This window comes from Microchirus variegatus, assembly GCF_963457635.1.
Source record: "Microchirus variegatus genome assembly, chromosome: 12".
Taxonomy (NCBI): domain Eukaryota; kingdom Metazoa; phylum Chordata; class Actinopteri; order Pleuronectiformes; family Soleidae; genus Microchirus; species Microchirus variegatus.
This window is the reverse complement of record NC_139813.1, coordinates 22,682,423-22,704,572: the sequence shown is the minus strand read 5'-3', so window position 1 is coordinate 22,704,572 and position 22,150 is coordinate 22,682,423. Positions and strand designations below refer to the sequence as shown.

Genomic DNA, 22,150 nt, shown 5'->3' with positions numbered 1-22,150 from the left:
TTTCTGTTTTGTTTGTTGTTGCAGTTGAGTGTCAGGTGTCTCATAAAGGCAAATATTATATCGGAGGCAAAATAAAACAAGGTGGTTTATTTATCTTCCCACGTTTCATCATCCTCTCTCTTTCTAGCACTATCCCACCACGGACCCCACTGTGCTGTCCTGTGCTGTACCGCACTCTAATAACAACAGCTTGGCTCAAAATCCCATAGATTAGGTTCAGAGAGCGGGCAGAAAAATAAAAAACTATCCCTTGTCCCCCCCAAAAAAATGACAGCAAAGTCTTCAAAAACAACAACAACATCATCAACAAAGGACTTGGAGGGAGGCCAACAAAGGAACAGTAACAACATATTTACCAGGCCAAAGAGAGCATCATCATCATCATCATCATCACCATCATCCCCTCAGTTTTAATCTTAATCCAAAACACACCAACCCCCACTTACGCATATATTGAAGCGCACACAAATTCCCCTGCTCCTCAAAAACACTCAAACATGTGCGCACAGTGGGAAACACGCCCGGTTTTATAGCCCATTGTTCTTCGGAGCGACCAAACAGCTGGTTGCAGAAGTCATCACTATCAGATCTGCTCCAGAGCGCTCGCAGCTTGTAATCGAGGATAATTAGAAATTTTTAATTTGCCTGGGCAAAAAGGGCTCAAACCCTCGACGTCTTCATCGTCCACCACTGTGATCCTCAACCCGCCCGCCCCCCCGCCCGCCCTCCAGCTCTGAGTGTCATCGGTAACAGATGGGGAAAGGGGGATATTCACAGCCAGACAGACACTTCAGAGTAAGATCAGCGGATTTATTGCACCCCCATGGCTTGGAGCTCCTCCACCACATCCTTAAGGTGCTTCTGCGTCTTATCCTGGCCCAGTTCTCCCACCACAACACAACAATCCTCATCTTGTCTCCTACCTTTTTGTATAATCCTTGATCAGTTTACAGTTGTTTTCCCACTAGATTTCTAATTCTTAATCCAGTTTATGTACGTCCACTTTCTTTAACTCGGTATGTCAAACGCTTAATCTCAGTGGAGTCAAACACAAGATTATTTCCGACCAAAATTACAAATGTAGGGGATATTTCTTTTTTAATTAAAGTGTATTTTTCTTTGCCTTTTGTTTATTTTAGATTTCACAAGGCTCCCGTGACTCAGTTTCAGTCATTGTTGTCGACATTTCTCTCTAACTGAGCTAGCTCTTGCCATCAGACTGGTGGGAGAACAGCTTGTGTTTAACTGTGACTCATTCCCTTCCTCATAAGCACAAAACATGGTGTGCTGAAATCAACTCTGGCATTGCTTCCTGCTTTGATCACTTTTCTATGTTTTATGTTTTTTTTTTTCTTCCAAAGTCTGAATTAATTCAATGTGGGTTGAAATGGCGATTGGGGGTGAAAAGCTGGAGAGGAGATAGCGAGGTTATCTACATCTTCACCATCTCTTGTTGTTGAACCAGGCGTTCGTTCGTTCTTTAATGTAATAGAAGTGTCTTTTTGGTTCGTGCTCGCCCAACCCACAGTGTGGTATGTGCTGTCGCAGCCTGCTGCTGCTGCTGCTGCCTCCTCTTCCTTGAACACAGAGCCTCACCCTAGCACACACACAACTATCGGTAAACTTGCTTAGACATGTCCCTGGACCGCAGTGTTCCACGATGGTTACTGTTTCCCTCCCTCTCTCTCTCTTATTATTCCCTTCCCCCCTCTTTTTCTTTCCTGTCAGTCAATTTTTCTTTTTTGTCAGTGTTCTTTCGTGGTATTTTTAGCTAAGGTCAATTATTTGAAGCACATATTTGTCTTGCGTTCTTTTTTTAGACAGGTATAAGAATGAGTGTGTCTTTGTTTTCTGCACAGATCTTTGGTTTTACTCTTAAGGGACATATCCAGTCATTCTTTGGTCCATAAAATGGCAGAAAACGCTGGAAAATTTTGATCAGAGTTTCCAAACCTCACAATCATGTTTTTAACAAACCAAACCAAACCAAAATAAATCAGGTTTAATTGTTTGTTTCGTTGTTTTATTGAGCAAAGAAAGCTGAAAATATTCACATTAAAGGTGCATTATGTAATAAATCTAAAGCAACTGGCCATAAAATCCTCCTAATATGTCACAGAGACTCAAGAATAATGTTCATATAACAAACTGAACTCACCAACAGTACAGTCAAAATATTTGCATTAAAAAAAACAAATCTTTTGCAGACTGCAAATCTTGTATATGTTGTGAAATCATGTTTTGGCATGTAGCGCCACCTACCGCCGTCTTCCAATCATTGCAGTCAGTAGAGTCTCAGCTGTTACGTCTGAGCTACAATGGCAGAGAAAACGAAACTTAAAAGACCTCTGTATTTTGAATTTGAGTGTAGTAACGGTTTTTGGCCACATTCTTACATATGGCGCCTTTAAGAAGCTGAAAAATCCAGTAGCTTCGACTGGACGACTGTCCTTGTCCAAGTATGCAAACACAGTTTGGGGAATTGAGATTAAATTAAATTAAATTAAATTAAAAGTGTGTACGCCTCTGCTCCATTAGAGGGCGACACTTGGGGCCTCATCTTGTTGGTATTAGGTAGTTTCCAGTTAAACTTGTGGCTAGTTGTCATTCCTACATCCATGAATATTGTATTTTCAGCACATTTTTTCCTATAAATGTAGGTGTAAGTCGGAGCAGTAGTGGCATTTTAAAAGACTCTCCTGCGGGAACACAGGTCACAAGGTTTTCCCTCGCATGAGAAGGCGAGCCTGGTTTGTTGAACCTCTGAAAACCACCACACGTTTTCTAAAAGGACATTTTTAGTGGCTTCATGCTTTGTTTAGACTGACCTGACTTCAGTGTCCTCTGTGACCTGATCTCCCTGTCAGAATTAACCCTCAACTGGGCTTGAAGCTATTTCTTAAGGCATTAGCAACAAACGGTGTGATAATGTGGACTTAAAAGAACAAACAGTGGAAGGTGTGCCCTCCATCATGTGGCCTCTTCAGTGTAACGCTCCTATGTGTTTTTTATACTTTACCATACAGTATGTAGTGTGATGTAATCAGGGTGAAGTTTAACATCAACATAAATCGGTCTATTTTAACGCGCCCATTCATTAGCGCTTGCACATGCCTTTATCCTGCAGATGGTGAAAAAGCAGTTAACGCTCACGAAACACACCGTTAACACTCATCATTCTTCTACGGGGGCTATTGACTGCCGCGCAGCGCTTCACAAAAGATCATAACAGAGGCTGCCGGGCTAAAGGCTATTGTCTTAAACTGCTCCCCGAGGCCTTTCTTTGTCCCCTGCCGCCTCTCAACTCGGGGTCATCAATTCATCACCTTTACCACCTCCATTAGCACCATCTCCTCCTCAGAGGAGCCTTTAATGGCCCCGAGGCAGCTCGACCAACAACAGCGCAGGGTCACGCCGTCCCAATGGCAGAATCCAGATTGTGTTTCTTGTGTGTGAGAGATCGAGAGGATCGATTTGTTTGTGGAATACATATCGATGTTCCTTGGACGTGCAAACTGTCCGTGCATGCGTGTCCTGTATGTGCTATTAAACACATATTCAGCCCGTGTGTTATCGGGAGATTGAATCACATTATTTGGTCATTCACAGTCAGTCCGTCTCTTTGTTACAGCCTCTAGCTGAGTGTGTGTGCGGCATCGAGATCTGGGACATTGAAGGATGTTTACCTGTGAAAAGTTGTATCACAGTCTGTACATTTAAGGCTGCATTGTTTACAGATAATCTGTTGGTTATTTTCTCCCAAATCGACCAAAATTAATGAATTATTTGTTTTATGGAGCAAAAAAACTTAGAGAAGAAAATATTCATGTTTAAGAAGCTGAAAAATCAGTTACTCCAGAAAAGATAAATGGAATTGTTGACAATGAACTGATTTAATAATCAATGAGTCGTTGCAGACCATGTACCACATTTGCATGACTTTGGCTTCTGGGGAACTTGTTTTTTTTTCAGTCATCTTATTCACTAAATATTGGATTATTGGACTATTTAGGAAAATGAAGAATGAACCGTAACCAAGAATGAAAGTAGGTTGTGTGCAGCCATTGGAGAAGGCTTTAAGCTAATCCCAGATTTCTCATATGTAGCATTGTAGTTATCTATAATCACCAGGTGGTGGTAACTCCATATGCTGTTGCACTTAGCAGTGCTTTAACACACACAATCTGTCCTCAGCTCAATCCAATAACACACACCCTTTGGTATAATATGACTTATCCTGGGAGTGTCTTTATTTGTGGCTGTTGACTGTCTTTGTGTGTCTTTGCATTAGACCTTTTCTGTCATAAACACTGACCTCTTCAGGACCAGTAATCCTCAGGGAGACCAAAAACCTGGTCCTAATGAGGCAGAAACACATTTCTGAGGAACTCGGGTTAATGAATTGAAGTCAGGTTTGAGCAGCTATATCTCGCAGGACACGGCACTGTGTGTGCGTGTATGGCCGCTCACACATTTGAGTGCTTTTTGCGTTTAATCTTGTGCTGCCAGCTTAGAGCGGCGTTTCTCCCGGGAGATTAGAGGACGTCGGTGGCGCTGCCGCTGTGGAAATGGTCTCCTTCAAATCTCCTAAGCGCACTCGGAGGCAAAGACGAAGTGGCTGTTGTGTTTGTGTCGAGCTGAGCGATAAGACACTGCAAATCGACCGTGGTTAATATGATTTTATAAATATGCTTAGACCAAGGATTAAATAATGAGCCATGGGCTCATTAGCGTTGATGGCGTTATTAATGTTCTCCACTGTAGTGGGTGTTTAAAATGTAGTTTGAGACATATAATTCAATGTCTTATTTAAAGCTCCCATAGACCGGAAGTTCCAATTAATGCTGTTTGTGGGTGTGTATATGTGCCAATACCGCGTTTATGAAGCCCTAAAGTTTGGAAACAAACAGTTCAGCCACTGCTGAGAACACTGGGTTTTATTGTATTATTGGGCTCTGCAAGCACTCTGAAAAAGCTTCTAAAATCGTGACGTAAGGATCCCGTCTCCTGGGCCGCAGATCCTCCTGCTCCGGGCACTAGTCCGGGCACATCCGGTTGAGTACATTGAACCGCAGAAGAAGAATAACGTCCCTTGTGGAGGTGTTTCACGAGCGACAGTGTCTTCTTACTCTGGGTCCGACCCTTTTTACGAAAGGCGTAAAAGGGACTTCCGAGAGCTAACGTGCTAATTACGTCACTTCCAGGTATTGGCCAATCACAAGATAGTTGAGAAAGCTCTCGTTGGCTGGCCAATCACAACACAGTTCCGTCTGCTGAGGGTGAGATTTCAGTCTGAAACGGCGCGGCTGACGAGAGCTTCATTGAGGAGAGATTTCTATCTATTGACCATAAAAACAAGTTAATTAAAGTAAATAAACCTCCATAACTCAAATATATGTGCGATAGGACCACTCTATGGGAGCTTTAAAATATATAATTCAACTAAAGGAGTCAAACTGATGAGATAAAATACATCTATTACTTATCTTGACAGATTATATTTCTATATGATAGCCTGAAGGGGTTTTAGGTGTTAAGGAGTGATTACTGAAAAATGTTCCATTGAGGCCAAGGAAGAATTCTTGCGCAACCCCATCACAGATTAGCGCAATCATGGAGTTATAAAACTGAATCTTCTGCGTCTATAATTTCCTCAGTAACGTTGTCTGTGATGTGTAATACTCGCCTCCTGCTGTCGTGCCTCAGTTTACTCAGGTGTTGCAATGTTATGTCAGACGGTGGATGTAGATTCTCTGCTCAGGCTCCAAATGCGTGTGTGTGTGTGAACATCTGCGCTCGTGTGTCTTCAGGGATGGTGTTCAGAGCTGTGGTGGCGGTGCATCGCAAATTCACATAATTTCCTCACCGACTGCAATAAAGCACAAGCTCGCACAGCGGCAGCTGGTGTGGTATTGCGACATCATAGACGGGGAGCATGGGAAGATTAAAGTGCTATTAAGTTTAGGTCTTCTGCCTCATCCTGTCTTTATTGGTCGGGTTACAGCTTCAAGTCTGTCATTAGCGCCGTGTGCTTATGATCCCCGTCTCTGTCTGAGAGAGTGGTGCAGGTGTGGGAGGAACACAGTCAAATGAGCGGGATATAATTGTCAGAAATTAGATCTGCTGTATTATATGGAGCTCCCTCTGGTGTTTTAATCCTCTGCAGATGTACCGTCTCTGTACTGCCTCCACCGAACCTGTCATGTTGATGCAGTGCTTTCCCTGTTACCTGTGTAAAAATGCAACCTAGTTTCAAATAACAATTCCGCTGAGCTTTAATTATCTGCTCAGGCTGTCATCGTGACAGTTTCCATGGGAAAAAAAAAAGTTTTTGACCTAGTGGCAGCTGCCTGTAGATGATACCGGCAGCTAGTTTGTGTCAGCTTAATGACGGAACAGCACAATACTCGACCAGCACCCTTTATATAAATACAATACTCAAAATATCACTTGCTGAATCAGTGTCTTCTTTTAAATTAGTTCTAAAAACTTATTTTTATAGACTGGCCTTTATGTGATGCTATCTTTTTATTAGTTTATTATACGTTAATGGCAGTTAGCAGCGTTAATGGCGTCAATGTTAACGCACGTTAGCGCATGGCACGTTTCCATGGCGACTGACCGAAAAAAGACGTCATGTTTACCAGTTAGCTCCGTTAGCTCCTTTAGCGCCGTGCCTACAGAACTGCCTCGGTTTTTAAAGTTTAGCGTTACTTTAGAGACTCATTTTAACGATCGGGAGTCAAGTAAACATGGCGGTCAGTCGTCATGGAAACGCGTCATGCGTTTTATCCTTTTATCTCATTACTCTCTTTCTTTATATTAATATTAGTTTTTTTAAGTTTATATGTGTGTTTGTAAAAGCACTTTGTAAACTGTTGTTTTTAAAAAGGTACTATACAAAAAATAAAGGTATTGTATGAGAGGGGGGAAAAGTTTTCCTGTGACAATTTAAAAGACTCCCCGCCATTCTAAATTCTGGGTTTATTTGACATATTTGTACAACGTACAAATGCCTTTCAGACTTGAAGATTAATCGTTTCCTCTGCAGCTTTGTAATGCATGGAAATCCTGGCATAAATTGAATATTAAGATGCTCCATTTCCTGTCTGGAGGCAGTCTTAACTCTGACATACCTACTAATTAGCTTGTTAGCACACATTATTAAAAAAACGATGCTTAGAATCCCATATTCTGCAGATTTTTGGCTGCTGGCTTACAGCTGGGTACGTCCTGATATGCGTAGTAGTCATTAAATGATTATGAGTCCAGCTTCTTGTCTTACTTTTCTTCATACCCTGAGTGGCTTTTATTATTTAGACCTTTTAAACTGGCGTCCAATTCTCAGTCTCACCGCTCGAATGTGTTGTGTTTCAGGTTGTGCGCGGCCGCCCGGCGTGCAGCACGGAGACCTGCTGAATCAGACGGAGGCAAACAGGGGATCCTTTCCCCCGGGCACCCTGCTGGCTTATGGCTGTGAGCCGGGTTACAGCGCAGACGGACCCAGCACCATCATCTGTACCAGCTCTGGAGCCTGGTCCCATCAACCACCGCTGTGTGTCAGGAGCAATGGTGAGCACGAGAATATCTTCTCTGTCATCTCAACAGTTCGATTGAACTTTTCTGATCGAACACACAGTCTTTCTGAATAAGTGATGCATTCAGGGCCAAGTCCTTCCCTTTAAGGTCTATTTTCGTATCCAAACACAGACGCTATGACTTTGATGCCTGACACTGATGAGACTGGTCCTTACAGATCAATAAAAAAGCTACTGGCAGGTGGCCACATCCTGTCCTTGCAGGAATATAAAGTCTTTGTTCACAAAAAACTATTTAAAATATACACACACATCACCAGAGGTGATTGCTCTATTGCAGCAAGGGAAGCTCTGCTTCCTCTAAAATGTCTTACAGTCAAATATTAGTGCTGGGCACGAGGAACGTGTTTCCATGACGACTGACCGGAAAAATACGCGCGTGGCGTCATGTTTGTGTGCTGCGACACCGGAGTCCAGGCACTGTTAACCAGTTAGCTCCGTTAGCTGCATTAGCTCCTTTAGCGCTGGTTAGCGCGCCTACAGTGGACCTCGAGCGGTCTGTTTACTGTACTGCGTATGTGTGCCTCTGTTTTTAAAGTTTAGCGTTACTTTAGAGGCTAATTTGAACAATCTGGAGTCACATTAACATGGCATCACGCGCATCTTTTTCAGGTCAGTCGTCATGGAAACGCGTTGTGCGCTAATGTTGACCCCGCACTATCAAATATGTACTCCTGTATTTATATTTCATCACTAAAAGTGTATAGATAGATAGATAGATAGATAGATAGATAGATAGATAGATAGATAGATAGATAGATAGATAGATAGATAGATAGATAGATAGATAGATAGATAGATAGATAGATAGATAGATAGATAGATAGATAGATATTCCTATGTCAAAGCCACGTGATGATCCATGATTCAGTCAGCTGTGTAGATTGCAGAGTTTGGGCTTCACTGCACGTCCGCATCAACACCGTTCCACAACACAAGCGGTGAGGTTGTCCTTGAGCCAGCAGGGAACGCTGGCAAATTTCAGCCCAGATATGAGCGTTTTTATTAAAGCGTATGAATCGACCCTGAATGCAGGTGCAAAATAACAGCAAGACACAACAGCAGTCAAGGGGAAAAAAAACAATCTCTCTTCTGCTTCTTCCCCAGTGTGTTCACCTCCTCCCGAACCGGAGAACGGGGGCTACCGCTGTCACCCCTCTCCCTGCCACCACCTCACCCAGAAGACCGTCATTGAGTACTTCTGCGAGGAAGGCTACGCTCTGAAAGGAGACTATAAGTTCCTCACCTGCCAGAACGGCGAGTGGGACGGCCTCATGCAGATTAGCTGTCGGCTAACACAAGGTCTGTGTCACCTACGCCTCCGTGTGCTCATCTGTAGAATCAGAATAAGTCAACTCCAATCTCACTCTCTCTGTTTTTTCCTTTTTCTTCAGTCAAAGAGCCAAGCTCTCCGCTGGGTATCCCGGCTCTGTCGATTGTGGCGTCCACAGCCAGTTCTGTGGCTCTCATCCTGCTTTTAGTGGTGCTGTTTGTTCTTGTGCAGCCAAAACTCAAGTCTTTCCATCACAGCAGGTAAGATTTTGCGCAAATTACTCAGTTTCCCCCTCCAAAAAAAGTGTGATTTTAGGGCCGATAGCCATGTGGATAGGGCAAATACCACATGGCCGATTCTTCCCGAGCAGCTGGTGAGATTCACAGTGAGACAGACAGTATGCATGTCTCTCCCTCACTCTTTCACCCCGTTTCCTGTCTCCACTTCATGGTTTCTTTGCAAATGAAGGCAAAAGTGCTCAAAAATGTACTCACTCACTCCTCTAAGCATATCTCTACACAGACATACACTGACTCCACATGTCTACAGTAGATTTGAAACGTAAAAACACAAACACGAGCATTGAACTTATGTTAAAGTTATATTTCAGGACTATTGAATCGTTTACTTCAATAGTCTTTCCTGGAAGGGAGGGTGTGGTGGTGGAGCAGGAAAGCAGTTTGATCCTGAGACCCTTCAATCGACTTTAATGAACATTTAGTTTTATCAGTTCATCCATTGCTGTTGTCACAAACTCCCCAACTTAAGAGCTTAAGTTTTGTTTGCTCTTTATTCGATGCCATAAAACTACCTTCCGCTAAGTTATACAGTAACAGATAATGTTGTTCCTCATGTTTGTCCGTGGACACACCTGATCTTTAGATAGGTTTTGGTTGAAACTATTGAGTTGTTGTCATTCCTTGAGTAGCAGAGAAGTGAAAGCAAAAGTCGAGAAGTTAAGTCTCTTATCAGTCGCTGGCCGTCTCTGCTGCTGTGGCTCTGTGATTAAAAGAAAGTTGTCACGGCCGTTTTGATGTAATTCTCTTTGGCACTCGTTGATTTAGTGGTGGGCCTGAGGGCTGAGTGCAGCCTGCGCTGAAGGGGTTTGTGCTGTCAACACCAATCACCTGTGAGCTTCTGCTCTGGCACGCAACACACATGACTGAACCACGCTGAACTCAACCCGGTGTCGTGATCCACCTTGTCGGCACACGTTCACTCACTCTGTCTTTGTGTTAATACTTCAGGAGGGAGCAGGGAGTCTCGGGCCAGGGAGGCTCCATCATGGTGGAGGGCGTCCAGGTGAGCCTTCCCTCCTATGAAGAGGCTGTATATGGAAGCGAAGGGCCGTGCAGCGCCTCCGGTCCTCCTCCTTCTCCACCGCCTCCTCTGGCTCCTCCGGAGTCACGAGTCCCGATCGTGCTCTCTGAGGGGCTTCCTCAGGGCGCCAGCGGAGGCCAACGCTCCAGCAGAACCCGCCACCACAGAGACTTAGACTTCTGTCTCCCATCCACCTCTTCCTCGTCGGCCTACTCTTCCCGCCGTCATGCAGAGACAGTGCTGGTTCACCAGGCCCCCTCTTCTTCCTCCTCCTCCTCGTCCTCTTCTTCATCATCATGGGCTAGAGATCGCCCCAGGGGTGCATGCGCAGGCCCTCTACCTCTTCGTAGAGACTCTGAGAGCAGCGACCAGAACAGTCTGCTTTCTGTCACCTCTGCGGACGACTTTTCTGACGGTAAGAGGGGAATAATACAGTGTTGTTAAAATTAGTGCTGGGCACGTTAATGTGTTGAGCGGCGTCAACGTTAACGCACATTAGCGCTTGAAGTCATGTTTATGGGACCCCTAAAATCAGTCTCTAAAGTAACGCTCAAAAACAGAGGCACACTGCTCTTTGCGTTTAGTAAAAAGACTGCTCCAGTTCGACTGTAGGCGCTCTAATAGCGCTAAACGAGCTAACGGCACTAAAGAAGCCAATGCAGCTAACAGAGCTAATGGAGCTATCTGGTAAACGGTGCCTGGACTGCCATGTGTCTTTTTCCCGTCAGTCGTCATGAAAACACGTCATGTTAACGGCGTCAACGTTAACGCATGACGTGCCCAGCACTAGTTGTAATATGTAATATAAGTAGATAATGTTTCTTCTATCATAATGAAACAACTTTAAGGAGACTTATTATGCAAAATCAAAACGAGGGCAATAGTATCCGGAAGAGCGGAAGTCCGCAGATTGTTCTATTCTTGGCTGCACAGAGTTCTACACAAACTTCCAGCATCAGAGGATTTACATTTTATATATGACGGGAATGTGCTGGCTAGCCACGGCAAATGATGGCTTTTCCAAAAGCTAACTGCCGCTGACGTAGTTTCCTGTGTCTCATTTGCATTTAAAGAGACAGGCACTCAGAACAGGGCTACTTTAAAAGAAATAGGAATTTGTTACATACGTGGTGAGACAAACTCATCCTTCCTTTTCCTTGGTATGACAGGGAGCTCAGAAAAAGTTGCCAACGACTGTAAAAAAAAAAAAAAATCTTGATGTTGCAAAATAGCGGAAGGACCTCACATAAAAGTCTCATTCTGAGCAATGAAAACCAAATTTTTTTTTCGTATTATTTTAAAGCAAGCGTACTCCCATACAAACACACGTGTGTACAACTGAGTTTATTCAGGCTCATCCTGTATTGTTACACTTTTAAAGCTGCTCTCAGCAATGTCCTTTTTTGGCTAACATTTGACTTCCTGTCACCTCGTGAACTCTTACTGAGGCGGTGTATTGATTCGCCAACATCACAGGCAGAGAGGAGAAAAAAAAAAGTTTCTCCTAGATTTACTGTCAGAGCCTTTTATTTTGAAATACCCGTGTCACTGTAGATCAGTGATAGCAGCATTATGTAGAACTATTTCAGATAGATTTTAACTTTACAAATTGAGGTACAAATGCAGTGTGTGTGCTCTGTTCTAATGTATTCTCTCTCTTTCCCTGCAGATATTCCCCTGCTGAAGGAAGCATGAAGCCTGCCAAGCTGCTATCAGCATCAGCTGCAGAGCCCCTCTTTCTCTATCTCTCACTGCTGACCAGGACTGACTGTGGCTGACAAACCTACCTTTTACCCTCTTCCTCCTCCTCCTCCTTCTCTGACTTCCCTCAGCTGCACACAGACAAAAACAAACAAAAAAAAGACTTAGAACTATGTCCATTCCCCAACAACCAATCATCACTGGTACCACGAGCAGTGTTGGGAGCACCACTGGATGCAGCTCCTTCCTGGATAAAACTCAAAGACAAGCGCTCAGCATTAACCCTGTAGATCCTATGTATATGAGTAAATCATGCATACCGAGTCAAGGTTGTGTACTATAGGCTATGAGTTACACCTGCCCCCTCCTTCAAGGGTAGTTCTCTGTATCAACATTGAGACACGTCGGCTCTGTGTGGGATTACTGCAGATATTTTTTAAAAAAGCATTAAATAATTTGAGGTTTGCTCCTGGTGCTCCTGGCACTCAGAATCCGAACGGTCTTCCCGCTGTACTTGAAGAAGTTGTGAGTGACATCTTTGCGAATGCTGCATGTTGTTTTTGTTTTCTAGTTCTCGCTGTCACGGCGCAGTCAGAGCGAAGCATGAAGCCCTCCTGTCTCTCTGTAGCTATCTGTGTATCTGGTCGGCTTCTAGCGTATGGATCAGTGAGGGATTCTTCTGTCTTTTTCCCATCGCCAGACGCGCTCGGGTATCTGGAGGAGGAGGAGGAGGAGGAGGAGGCGCTGCTTCTGTCGCATGAGTGGAATCGATTGGTGTTGTGTGATTTTTCCAGGGTGGGGGGACTGTGCTTACACTGAGGCGCGTGTCATGCTAGGTCTGAAAGCCGGGGACTGGCACATGATGAAACTTCAACTTCGTTTCTGTATTTATTGTTTCTCCGAGTTTCTGTGCGTGTGTCAGTTAGACAGGAGAGGACATGTCCACATGTGTGTCCTCCCATTTCCTGGGTTGCCTGTCTCTCGCTCGCTCTCTCTCTGCAGATCCGAGGTTGACACCAGGTCTTTCACCATAGGAAGACGCCCCACTCCTACCCACCTCCCCACCTCCGCTCCCAGTGTTGAATTAGTCACATGAACAAAACCGGCGTCACTTCGGGGCAACTTGTCAAGTACACAATGCGTGTATTATTCATGTACTCGCGAGCTGCAATATTTAGCATTTTTCTGCTGAATGGCTGGGAGTCTCCTCAGAGGAGACGCTGGCTCTCATCCACCTCCACACACACACCGAACTGAACACTCTCTCCCCAATTCTGTGCATTATCGACTCAACTGCAACTGGTTGCAGTGGAATATAATGAGGTTTTTGTTCTACATCACCCCACACACACACACACACTCACTCTCCCATCCCCTTTAACGCCAAGTGCATATTTTAAGAGAAATGTGTTATTTTATAAGAAAATCAGCCCCCTCCGAGTTTTTTTTTTTCATAGCGTTTGGTGGTTAAGCTGGTCGCCGTGGAAACGGCATGACTCAGACGGATCCTGAGAATCACTTTACGAGCTTAACTGCTTTTTAAACACACAAACAACAACAACCTGTCTGAATTTGTTTTTTGGTTGTTTTTCATTCTGCATCTGTGGCCGCATGTCATCGTCAGTGGCTGCGTTATTAATGCAAACAGAATGTTGCCTTAGACTTGTACATTTCCCCCCCCTATTCTTTTTTAATGTATAATCTCAAGCCTCCACATTGGTTGCTTTTACAGTTCTGTTCTCTCGATGGCCTTACTCTATTCTTTTCTATTCTATGCATAAAAACTGTCTCTGTGTGTGTATTCATCGCCGAGTTTACTTCACGGATCTTTGTGGACACGACTGAACGAATGTCCATGGTTCTCTGTCCTTTCCGATCATTTCCAACAACTGTGATGATGATCCTGTAAGCAATCTATTTTTCGCTATTCACTTGCTTCTCTTTTTTTGCGATCAGGCATTAAAAATACGATGGGATTGAAAAGAAAAATAAGGCAAAACAAATTAACGTTCAGAAGCACTGTTGTACGGTGTCGCTTCCCAGAAAATATCAGAAAAAAAAACCCCACATGATTTCAACAGCTTTGTTTGTTTTGTTTTGTTTTCCTCTGTACATGGCAGTGGGTGTGAAGATAGTAATTTAATATTTGTATAAAGTTTAATTTAATATTACAGTGTGTATATAACTTTCTAATTAAAGCTTTCTTTTGAATGTGGAAGACAATGTTTCGTTTATTTAAGCCCACGTGTTGCTCTGTTATTCAGGAAGTACGCATTTCCAGTACCAACGATGACAAAGTGTATCCGCTGTCAAAATAATGGGATCCATGTTCCTTTTGGATTGGTTCCTGGAAGATCTGAGCCATGGAAATCCTATTCATCCTGAATGGAAACACAGCACTAGCACTTGTCCCAGACAACTGTGGAACAACTCATCAACACAATATTAGGTATATAAAGTTATATGGTAGTGGATTAGTCACATTTATACCTTTTATCTGTATTGGGTTACCATAAAACCCCACATTTATTGTCGATATGTGGTTTGTAACTGCTTCTTAAAATATTCTACAGGTTAGTTATATTGCATGTTCTATAATATACCACTTAGTTATGATATGATTGTGTGAAAATTATTATTTCTGGGTGAAAATGTGGTCAACGCAGCTCCTTTCTGTCCATATTATTGTGTCTGGGTGACACCTCGTGGTCAGAGTGAGGAACTGCACTCGTATCCGGCCAGTGGAAAAAGTCGTTCGGGTGTTTCCGTATTCTGCAGCGTCGGCCTCCGTCGCCCCGCCCCGCCCTCTATCATCTCTGGGAGAGGGAAAAAAAACCGACGGCTCCATTTTGTTTCATTCAGGGTTTTTTGCCGTCACCGTCGACAGCTAACTTGAATCTAAACACAACAAACTCAGCACCGCAACAACGTAAAGGTATGTTTGCATCATTATTTGTTGCCACATCGTAATATTAACGTGCAAATATTGTTCAGGTTAACTAAACGTATTTGTCGTCTGCCGTTAAATTAGCAAAGAGGCTCGGTTGGTTGCTAGGCCCTGAAGCTGCACACGCTAGCTAGCCTACCTAGCTAGCTACTAAGATAAAAGACCGGCCTCGTAACCTGAGCAGTGCATTTTCACACACACGCCATTTTATGTGTCCGCTGCGTGTTTTATAGGCACATTTATCTCCATCGTCAACATGAGTGGATGTCGTATTTTCATCGGCCGGCTGAGCCCCTCTGCCCGGGAGAAGGACGTGGAGAGGTTCTTCAAAGGATACGGCCGAATCCGAGACATCGACCTGAAGAGAGGCTTCGGGTTTGTGGTGAGTCCTTGTGCCGTTATAAGGTCACAACTATTCTCCATCCATTCATTCATACCCGGGGGAAAAAATCACCCAACTGTGTGCATTATAACTTCTTCTTCCAACCGCCATTCAAAGAAAAAAAGAAAGGGAAGAAGCTGCACGTATACGTGATATTGACATCCAATGTTTTTATTCATACGTTCGTTAAAAGACGCTGTTTTACAGTAACTCAATAGTCAATTACGTTCTATTTGTATAGTGCCAAATACAAAGTGATAGTATAATACTTTTTTTGTCCGAACATGCCTGAAATGTGTCTTGCATCCCAGCAGCATTGTTAGCAAAAACAAACTACAGACATTACAAGATGGCAACTGAGGAGTCTTGAAAGGCCTTACCGTATCCATATTTATTTTCAACGTTGACCAGTGTACAAAGGCATTTTTCAGTCTAAACTTATTGTTGAAATGTGGAGGAACTCTGAGGCCATGTCTGAACATGTTATTGTGGTAGGATGATTCGTGAGGTTTTTCAGTTTGTTGATTTACAATCCTAGAGCAAATCACAAGTCAAGGCACTGTACCTCGTAAGGCAGGAACATTTACATTACAGAGAGTATTGAGACCCAAACAATGAGCTAGTGCTAGGCATCAGTGGAGAGAAAAATACTCCCCTATAACAAGTAGAAATCTCCTCAACAAGAACTAGACTCAAAGGTATAAGTACTACTCTAATCTACTAACATATCACATATGTAAAGCTAAAACGATCAAGAATTTAAGGTATAGTCGTCATACGTGAGAACGAAGACGATATTCTCCATCTTATGTGATGGTAAACTGAATCATTTTTTTAAAAGCTGAATGCAGGAAATGTGTTTTCCTATCAGAAAAGTTGGTGATTAATTTAGTGGTCGATCAAGGGTGATTTGTTTTGCAGCACTAATGTTGTCTGTTGTGTTTGCTGTAGGAGTTTGACGACCCCAGGGACGCTGAAGACGCAGTGTATGAACTTGATGGCAAAGAGCTGTGCAATGAAAGGTTTGGCTTTATACTAAAAATTTTACTTTTCTTAAAGTCTACCTTTCTCACTTGCCTTATATTTGGCATTTATAAACAATGTTGTACTGTGTATTTTTAGGGTGACCATCGAGCACGCCCGCGTCCGTCTGCGTGGCGGCCGTGGCAGAGGCGGCAGCAGTGCAGGAGGGGGAGGTGGACGTTTCCCTGATCGCTATGGACGAGGCTCACAGAACAGTCGGAGGTGAGGCTTTCACACCACACACACACACACACCAGTGTAGTTGCATATTAATGGCAGCACGGAAGGAATAGGTGTAAATGAGAAGCTGTGCTCTGTGTACAGACTGCCAAAAGGTCAGTTGTCACATTGTTCTGCTCCGTTTTGTTAACGGCCTTTTTGAGCAATTAATAAATTGGATTGTTTTTTTTTTACTTCCCATTCAGTCGGAACCCTCCTCCGATGCGGACTGAGAACCGCCTGATCGTTGAGAATTTGTCCTCTCGTGTCAGCTGGCAGGTTAGTGTCACCACATGTTCTTCTTTGTTTTGTTTTAAGCTCAGACCGCCTTAAATAGCTGCAACACTATTTATTAATGTTGTCACCTCTTAACAGTCTGCTTCCAAAAATATACATATATGATACAAGTGAAGCTAAACAAAATAAAGACAACATATTTGCTAAGTCAGATGCACAAATATGTGACAGTAATCAATAAATTTTTGTATGTAGATTAGTCCAAATTTTGCCAGCCCTGCATTTTATGCAGTTTAGTGATAACTCACAGATCAGTCACAATAAATACAAAATTAAATCTGTTCCTGTCTTCAAATTTTAACCAATTCTTCACCCCTTTATTTGCCAGCCTGACTGTTGTGTCATGTGGAAGAGCTCGCTTATGGTGGAGTAAACCCCTTCTGGGTCCTTCTGTCTGGGTTGAGCCTGTGGTGTCAGCCAGTCTGTCCTACTCCTAGTTGGTGCCTGATGGTCATGTGAGCGCTCGCTCCACACTAGAGGCGCTGGCGGCCCCTTCACACACTCGCAACGCCTGCTGTGTGCTTGAGAGCGAGAGAGAGGAAACAGAGAGTTGGCAGAGAGAAAGGAGAGGAAAGAGCGAGAGTCGATGGTGGTGGCGTATTGATCGATGGTTCGTTAATTTGAGGGGCTTCGATCGATCGATATCCCCACTCCCCTCCCCCTGTGGTGTTCCCGCACATCGCGAGCGAGAGAGAGAGAGTGTGAATTCCTCCCAGGTGCCCGTGGATAGAATCTGCTGTTATCCCGAGGTTATGGTGGGCTCGGAGAGCCTGCGGCCCACCCCCAAAGGGTTTCGCTCTCAGGTAGTAGTTTCCTCTCTTCCACCCTGTTCACTCTCTTTACTGAGGCGGGGTGCCGAGACAGGGGCGGTCCCGGCGCGGAGCCCTGGGAATGTGGGGCTCTTTGTGCCAAGCGCTGCCCAGGCGGCGCCACTGCAGTTCAGTTCATGCAGATGTGTTCATCTCTCTGTAGTTGTGATGAGCAGTGGGTCCAGTAATCTCATAGCTGTCTCATTTACTCAGCTCAACCAATGTGATCACACTTTAAAATCATTCTTATACTGTTTCAAACATTGTTTACTTAAAAATTGTCTTTTTGTCTATGATGAGCTGATAGTCTTTGAGGTTCCTGGACTCATTCTCCTTTTATCTGCAGTAGCCTGTGTAGTCCTCAACAGAATCTCTAACCATCTCTCTCTTTTTGGGTAAATCAGTGCTGTTAACTGTCTCAGCCTGTGCTGGTGTCCCGAGCCTCTGCGTACGCTCACTGATGTTTATATGTGTAGGACCTGAAAGATTTCATGAGACAAGCTGGAGAGGTGACATTCGCAGACGCACACCGGCCCAAGCTCAACGAAGGGTAAGATCCTCGCATCTGTCGGGCAGCAGCCACACTCATGTTCACAAAATATATTTTAGCCTCCAGGTACATGTTTCAGCAGGAGGAATTAGCATCCATGATAGGGCTGAAGCTAATGATTGTGTTCATAATTGAGTAATCATTTGGTTCATGTTGATCAATTATAATAATAAATGGCCCTGATCCTATGGGTCATTCATTCTTTCATTTATTGCACTATTTTCTTTACATATATTCGTACACTTATTTAATGTTGTATTTTGCTGCTGTGAGGGGATGAATAAAGTATTTATATTCTATTCTATACAAAGAATCAAAAATATAATGAATGTAGAACAATGACAAAGTGAGAGTCAAGTCATGACTGATAAGATGTGAGCAGCAATCATAAAACCACTGCGTCATTGTTTTCTATTGTCTCAGTTTCTGACTTTCCAGACACTTAGCTGGAGTTTTCTGATTTAAAAACGGAGCTAGTAACATTTTAAAACCTCTCCATAACTGCAGACGTGTGGACAACAGATGTATCTGTATGTGTTTATTAGTGTGGATGTGGCCTGACAAGCCTGTATACTCGCATACATCTGTGTAAAAATGTGTGTATAAGCGCTAAAACACCAGTGTGTCTTTACTGTCCCACAGGGTGGTTGAGTTTGCCTCTTACAGCGACCTGAAAAATGCCCTTGAGAAACTGTCTGGAAAGGAAATCAATGGCAGGAAAATCAAGCTCATTGAAGCAGCCAAGAAGAGGTGAGTCGTCTGCTGGAGCCTCCGTTCGCTGCATAATCCATACTCGTTAGAGAAGTGGGATGATTGCAGTCGATTATCTCTCTCCTCTTTCAGCCATAATGAGTAATGAGCTGATGCTCGTGCTGCCTATTCATTCACAATTTGAGCTCAGTGGTTTCCAGATTACACCATCCAGTATCAACAGGAACAGTACTTGCTTTTCGAATTAGCCGACAAGATTGCATAGATGTTTTGTTTTTTTTCTGTGCCACTTTAGCACTTAAGAGAAAAGCACTTGATAGTTTTTAAACTCTGTTAACAACCACAGAACACCCTCAGTTGTAGGTTTTACTGATTTTATACTCTGCTCCTGCTCTGTTTTTCAGGTCCAGGAGTCGTTCCCGGTCAGAGAGCTCCTCCCGATCGCGGTCCCGCTCTCGCGGTCGCTCCCCGTCCCGCTCCCCCAGACGCTCCCGCACCCCCACCAAGGCCCACGACCGCTCCCGCTCGCGCAGCGGCTCCCGCGCCGGCAGCTTGTCGCCTTCCAAGTCCAAGGAGCCCGCCAAGCGTCCCGCCAACATGAGGAGCAAGTCGGCCACGCCGCCGTCCCCTCCGCCCGCCCAGAGAGTCTCCATGTCCCGTTCCCGTTCGCGATCTCGCTCGCGTTCCCGTTCCCCCCGCTCTCGCTCGCCGTCCACAGACAGCCAGCGTTAGCGCGTGCTAGCGTTTGACGGGAATCAACAGTAGGAACAACTCTGACGCTCCCATGAACCTTTCTGACAAAACCGAGACGGCAGTTTTTTTCCTCGAGTAAAGTTTGGATTTTTGTTTTTCACGGTAAACACATTGGACGCGGCGATATTTCATCGACATTATCGGACGTTTGCGTTAATAAATTACATATTCAGTGTTACGGTTCAGGTCGGGCGCGTTGAACCGCTCTTAACGGATTTAAGCTTCATTAAACTCTTTTTTTAGGAACTTTTTCAGAGGGAATCTGTTGAAGCAGCAGGACACGGGATGCGTATAAAAAGTTGTATGACCACTTCTCTTTTTTTGTTTTTTCAAACTCTCGTGACTTCTTTTTAAATCTCCGATGTACCGTTTTATTTTATTTGCGATCTGTATGGAACGTAAAGACGCTTTGCATGCTGTTTTTGTTTGAACACAAGTGAGGAAATCATGGTTCATATTTTTTTGTGCTTAAACATTATTATTATGTAACATTCAGGAACATTGACTTAAAATTGAACACATTCTCCCTCCCCCTCCCTCTCCAGATGACCGAGCTTCTGTACAGAACTAAAATTCTTGCTTTGTAGTGATTTTGTTTGTTTTTATTTTGGTTTTTGTGTACAGCTTTGTTTTTACATGACTGTATAAATGTAATTCCAAGGAAACATATTGGTACTGTGACACATGCACACTATGACAATTCTTTTCTTTTTTTTTACCTAAATTTGTTTGTTTTTTCAGTGAGAAAAGATGGAGGACATTTGTATGCCGTAGGTAGGCAGTGGACTCAATAAAAACATTTTAAATTAAATTCAGTTTTGCCATTTATTTGTGTTGTCAGTATGTCAGATAACAGATAATTCAGGGTGTGTTTAAAGTAAATAAGGTTATCATAGGAAATAATGTAGTAAACAACAGCTATAACTGAAACTGAGTTGTGTTCACAGAAGTAACTAAAATTGTTTTTTATAATATGTGTAGTTGTAGTGTATTATTACCGTGGCAATTTACCAAGGGTTAACGTGTCATCTTTTGCTGGGATTTTTAAATGACAACACTTAATTTTGACCTTTTTGAATCTTGTACCTGACAAATGACTTCATATTACAAAAAACTCAAATAAAACTGAGCCTTTACATAATACAAAATTGATTAAAAACAATCAAAGCCTCACTATAAATTGAAACTAAATCAAAAGCTATTATAACCCACATGACACAAAATGGCTGCCATGTTTAAGGTACTAGAAGAAGGGGGGGAAGAGAGCAATGACACACACTATAACAGTGACCTGGTTTAGAACTGCTTTAATTCTCTTTGGCATAGATTCAACAAGGTGTCAGAAACACCTGAGAGGGATTTTTGGTCCATATTGAAAGATCTTTGATGGTTTTCGACCCTGAATAAGGAGACACTCTGTTCTCCCAAGAAACCAGCAACGTGAAACTAGAAACTTCTGATGTGTTCCACTTGGGTGGATTGCACCTTTAAACTTTGTCCAAAACAAAGACTCAGAGCCTGATTCTTGTAGCCCAAAACCGGTGATAAACAGGGAAAGTGATGCGTTTTAAATAAAACTTTAAAATGCAAGTATTTCAAGAACAGTTGATGATATGGATAAAATGTTTGGATTTTGAGCATCAGGAGGTTTTCAGGAGCTCCCACGTTTAAATTTGTGAAAAACAGGTGCAGATTGACAGAGAAATTACAGGTTTTTTACGAACTCCAGAGCTGAGTTTTAACATAGGCGTCAATTGAAGGATTGACCTGAACTTGCTGCACTTTAAGGAAAAACTGCAAGTCACCATGAAAGTGAAACTAACACAACAACAACCATGTCTGCTGTGAGCGGTTTAAAGAAGTCTACGCCTGCAGCTGTGACGATCGAACCTCTTATACCAGAAGCTCCTGTGCAGGACCAATCAGCTGCAAGGATCACACCTGCAGCTCATATCACACTCACAATAATACACAACTGTTTGGTGTTTATAGGTCACATATTCAGACTTTTTAAAAAATAGTTTTTTTTTCATCTTCTTATGTGTTGTTGAGTCCATTTTTTGTAATTTTTTGGCATTTTTAATCGTGATATAAAGTAATAATGTGCAATAATGTGTGCAGAAGTCACAAAATAGAGCGTTTTTATTTTCTTTTTGTTCATAAAAATGCGCAAAGTGTGACATATTTACACATTTCACAAATTGAATCCGATTTCAAACATTCTGAGTACTTTTAGCTCAGTTGAGTTTAATTATAGCTGGTGAAAATCACACTTTTTTTTTTATCAGATTGCCTATAGAGTCATATAGCCTGTATACTGCATGTTTTAACATAATAGTGGTAAAAAGCAATCAAAATGCTGTGTTCTCAGGGTTAATAGCGGTTGTGTGTGCGATGTTTTGAGACCGAGAAGACGGAATCAACTTGTCTTGTACAAGTTTCGCTTCTAAACAAAAGTGCATAACACTATAAACTAAACACATGTCATAACCAACATTAATTATCCAAACAGGAATCGACGCATCCCACATTTGCATTTAAAAAGCCATTGTTTTTTAGTTCAGAGC

General features: G+C 43.1%; 2 protein-coding genes across 3 annotated transcripts in view; both read left to right on the top strand.

The window, feature by feature from the left end:
- susd6 (sushi domain containing 6) overlaps window positions 1-12,619 on the top strand; it is a 35,848-nt gene extending 23,229 nt beyond the window's left edge. For both annotated transcript variants that reach the window (XM_083898289.1, XM_083898290.1), the window contains 5 exons: window positions 7,378-7,572; window positions 8,706-8,900; window positions 8,993-9,131; window positions 10,119-10,606; window positions 11,861-12,619. In XM_083898289.1, coding sequence (XP_083754415.1) covers window positions 7,378-7,572; window positions 8,706-8,900; window positions 8,993-9,131; window positions 10,119-10,606; window positions 11,861-11,886 — 1,043 coding nt within the window. In that variant the 3' untranslated portion in view covers window positions 11,887-12,619. The remainder of the gene's footprint in view (window positions 1-7,377; window positions 7,573-8,705; window positions 8,901-8,992; window positions 9,132-10,118; window positions 10,607-11,860) is intronic.
- A 2,095-nt stretch (window positions 12,620-14,714) lies between these two features.
- Window positions 14,715-20,323, top strand: srsf5b (serine and arginine rich splicing factor 5b). Its single transcript, XM_083898973.1, has 8 exons — window positions 14,715-14,827; window positions 15,073-15,221; window positions 16,173-16,243; window positions 16,344-16,466; window positions 16,670-16,742; window positions 18,046-18,119; window positions 18,762-18,869; window positions 19,235-20,323. The coding sequence occupies exons 2-8, from the start codon at window positions 15,096-15,098 to the stop codon at window positions 19,560-19,562; spliced, it is 903 nt and encodes a 300-aa protein (XP_083755099.1). The 5' UTR covers window positions 14,715-14,827; window positions 15,073-15,095; the 3' UTR covers window positions 19,563-20,323.
- The last annotated feature ends 1,827 nt before the right edge of the window (window positions 20,324-22,150 follow it).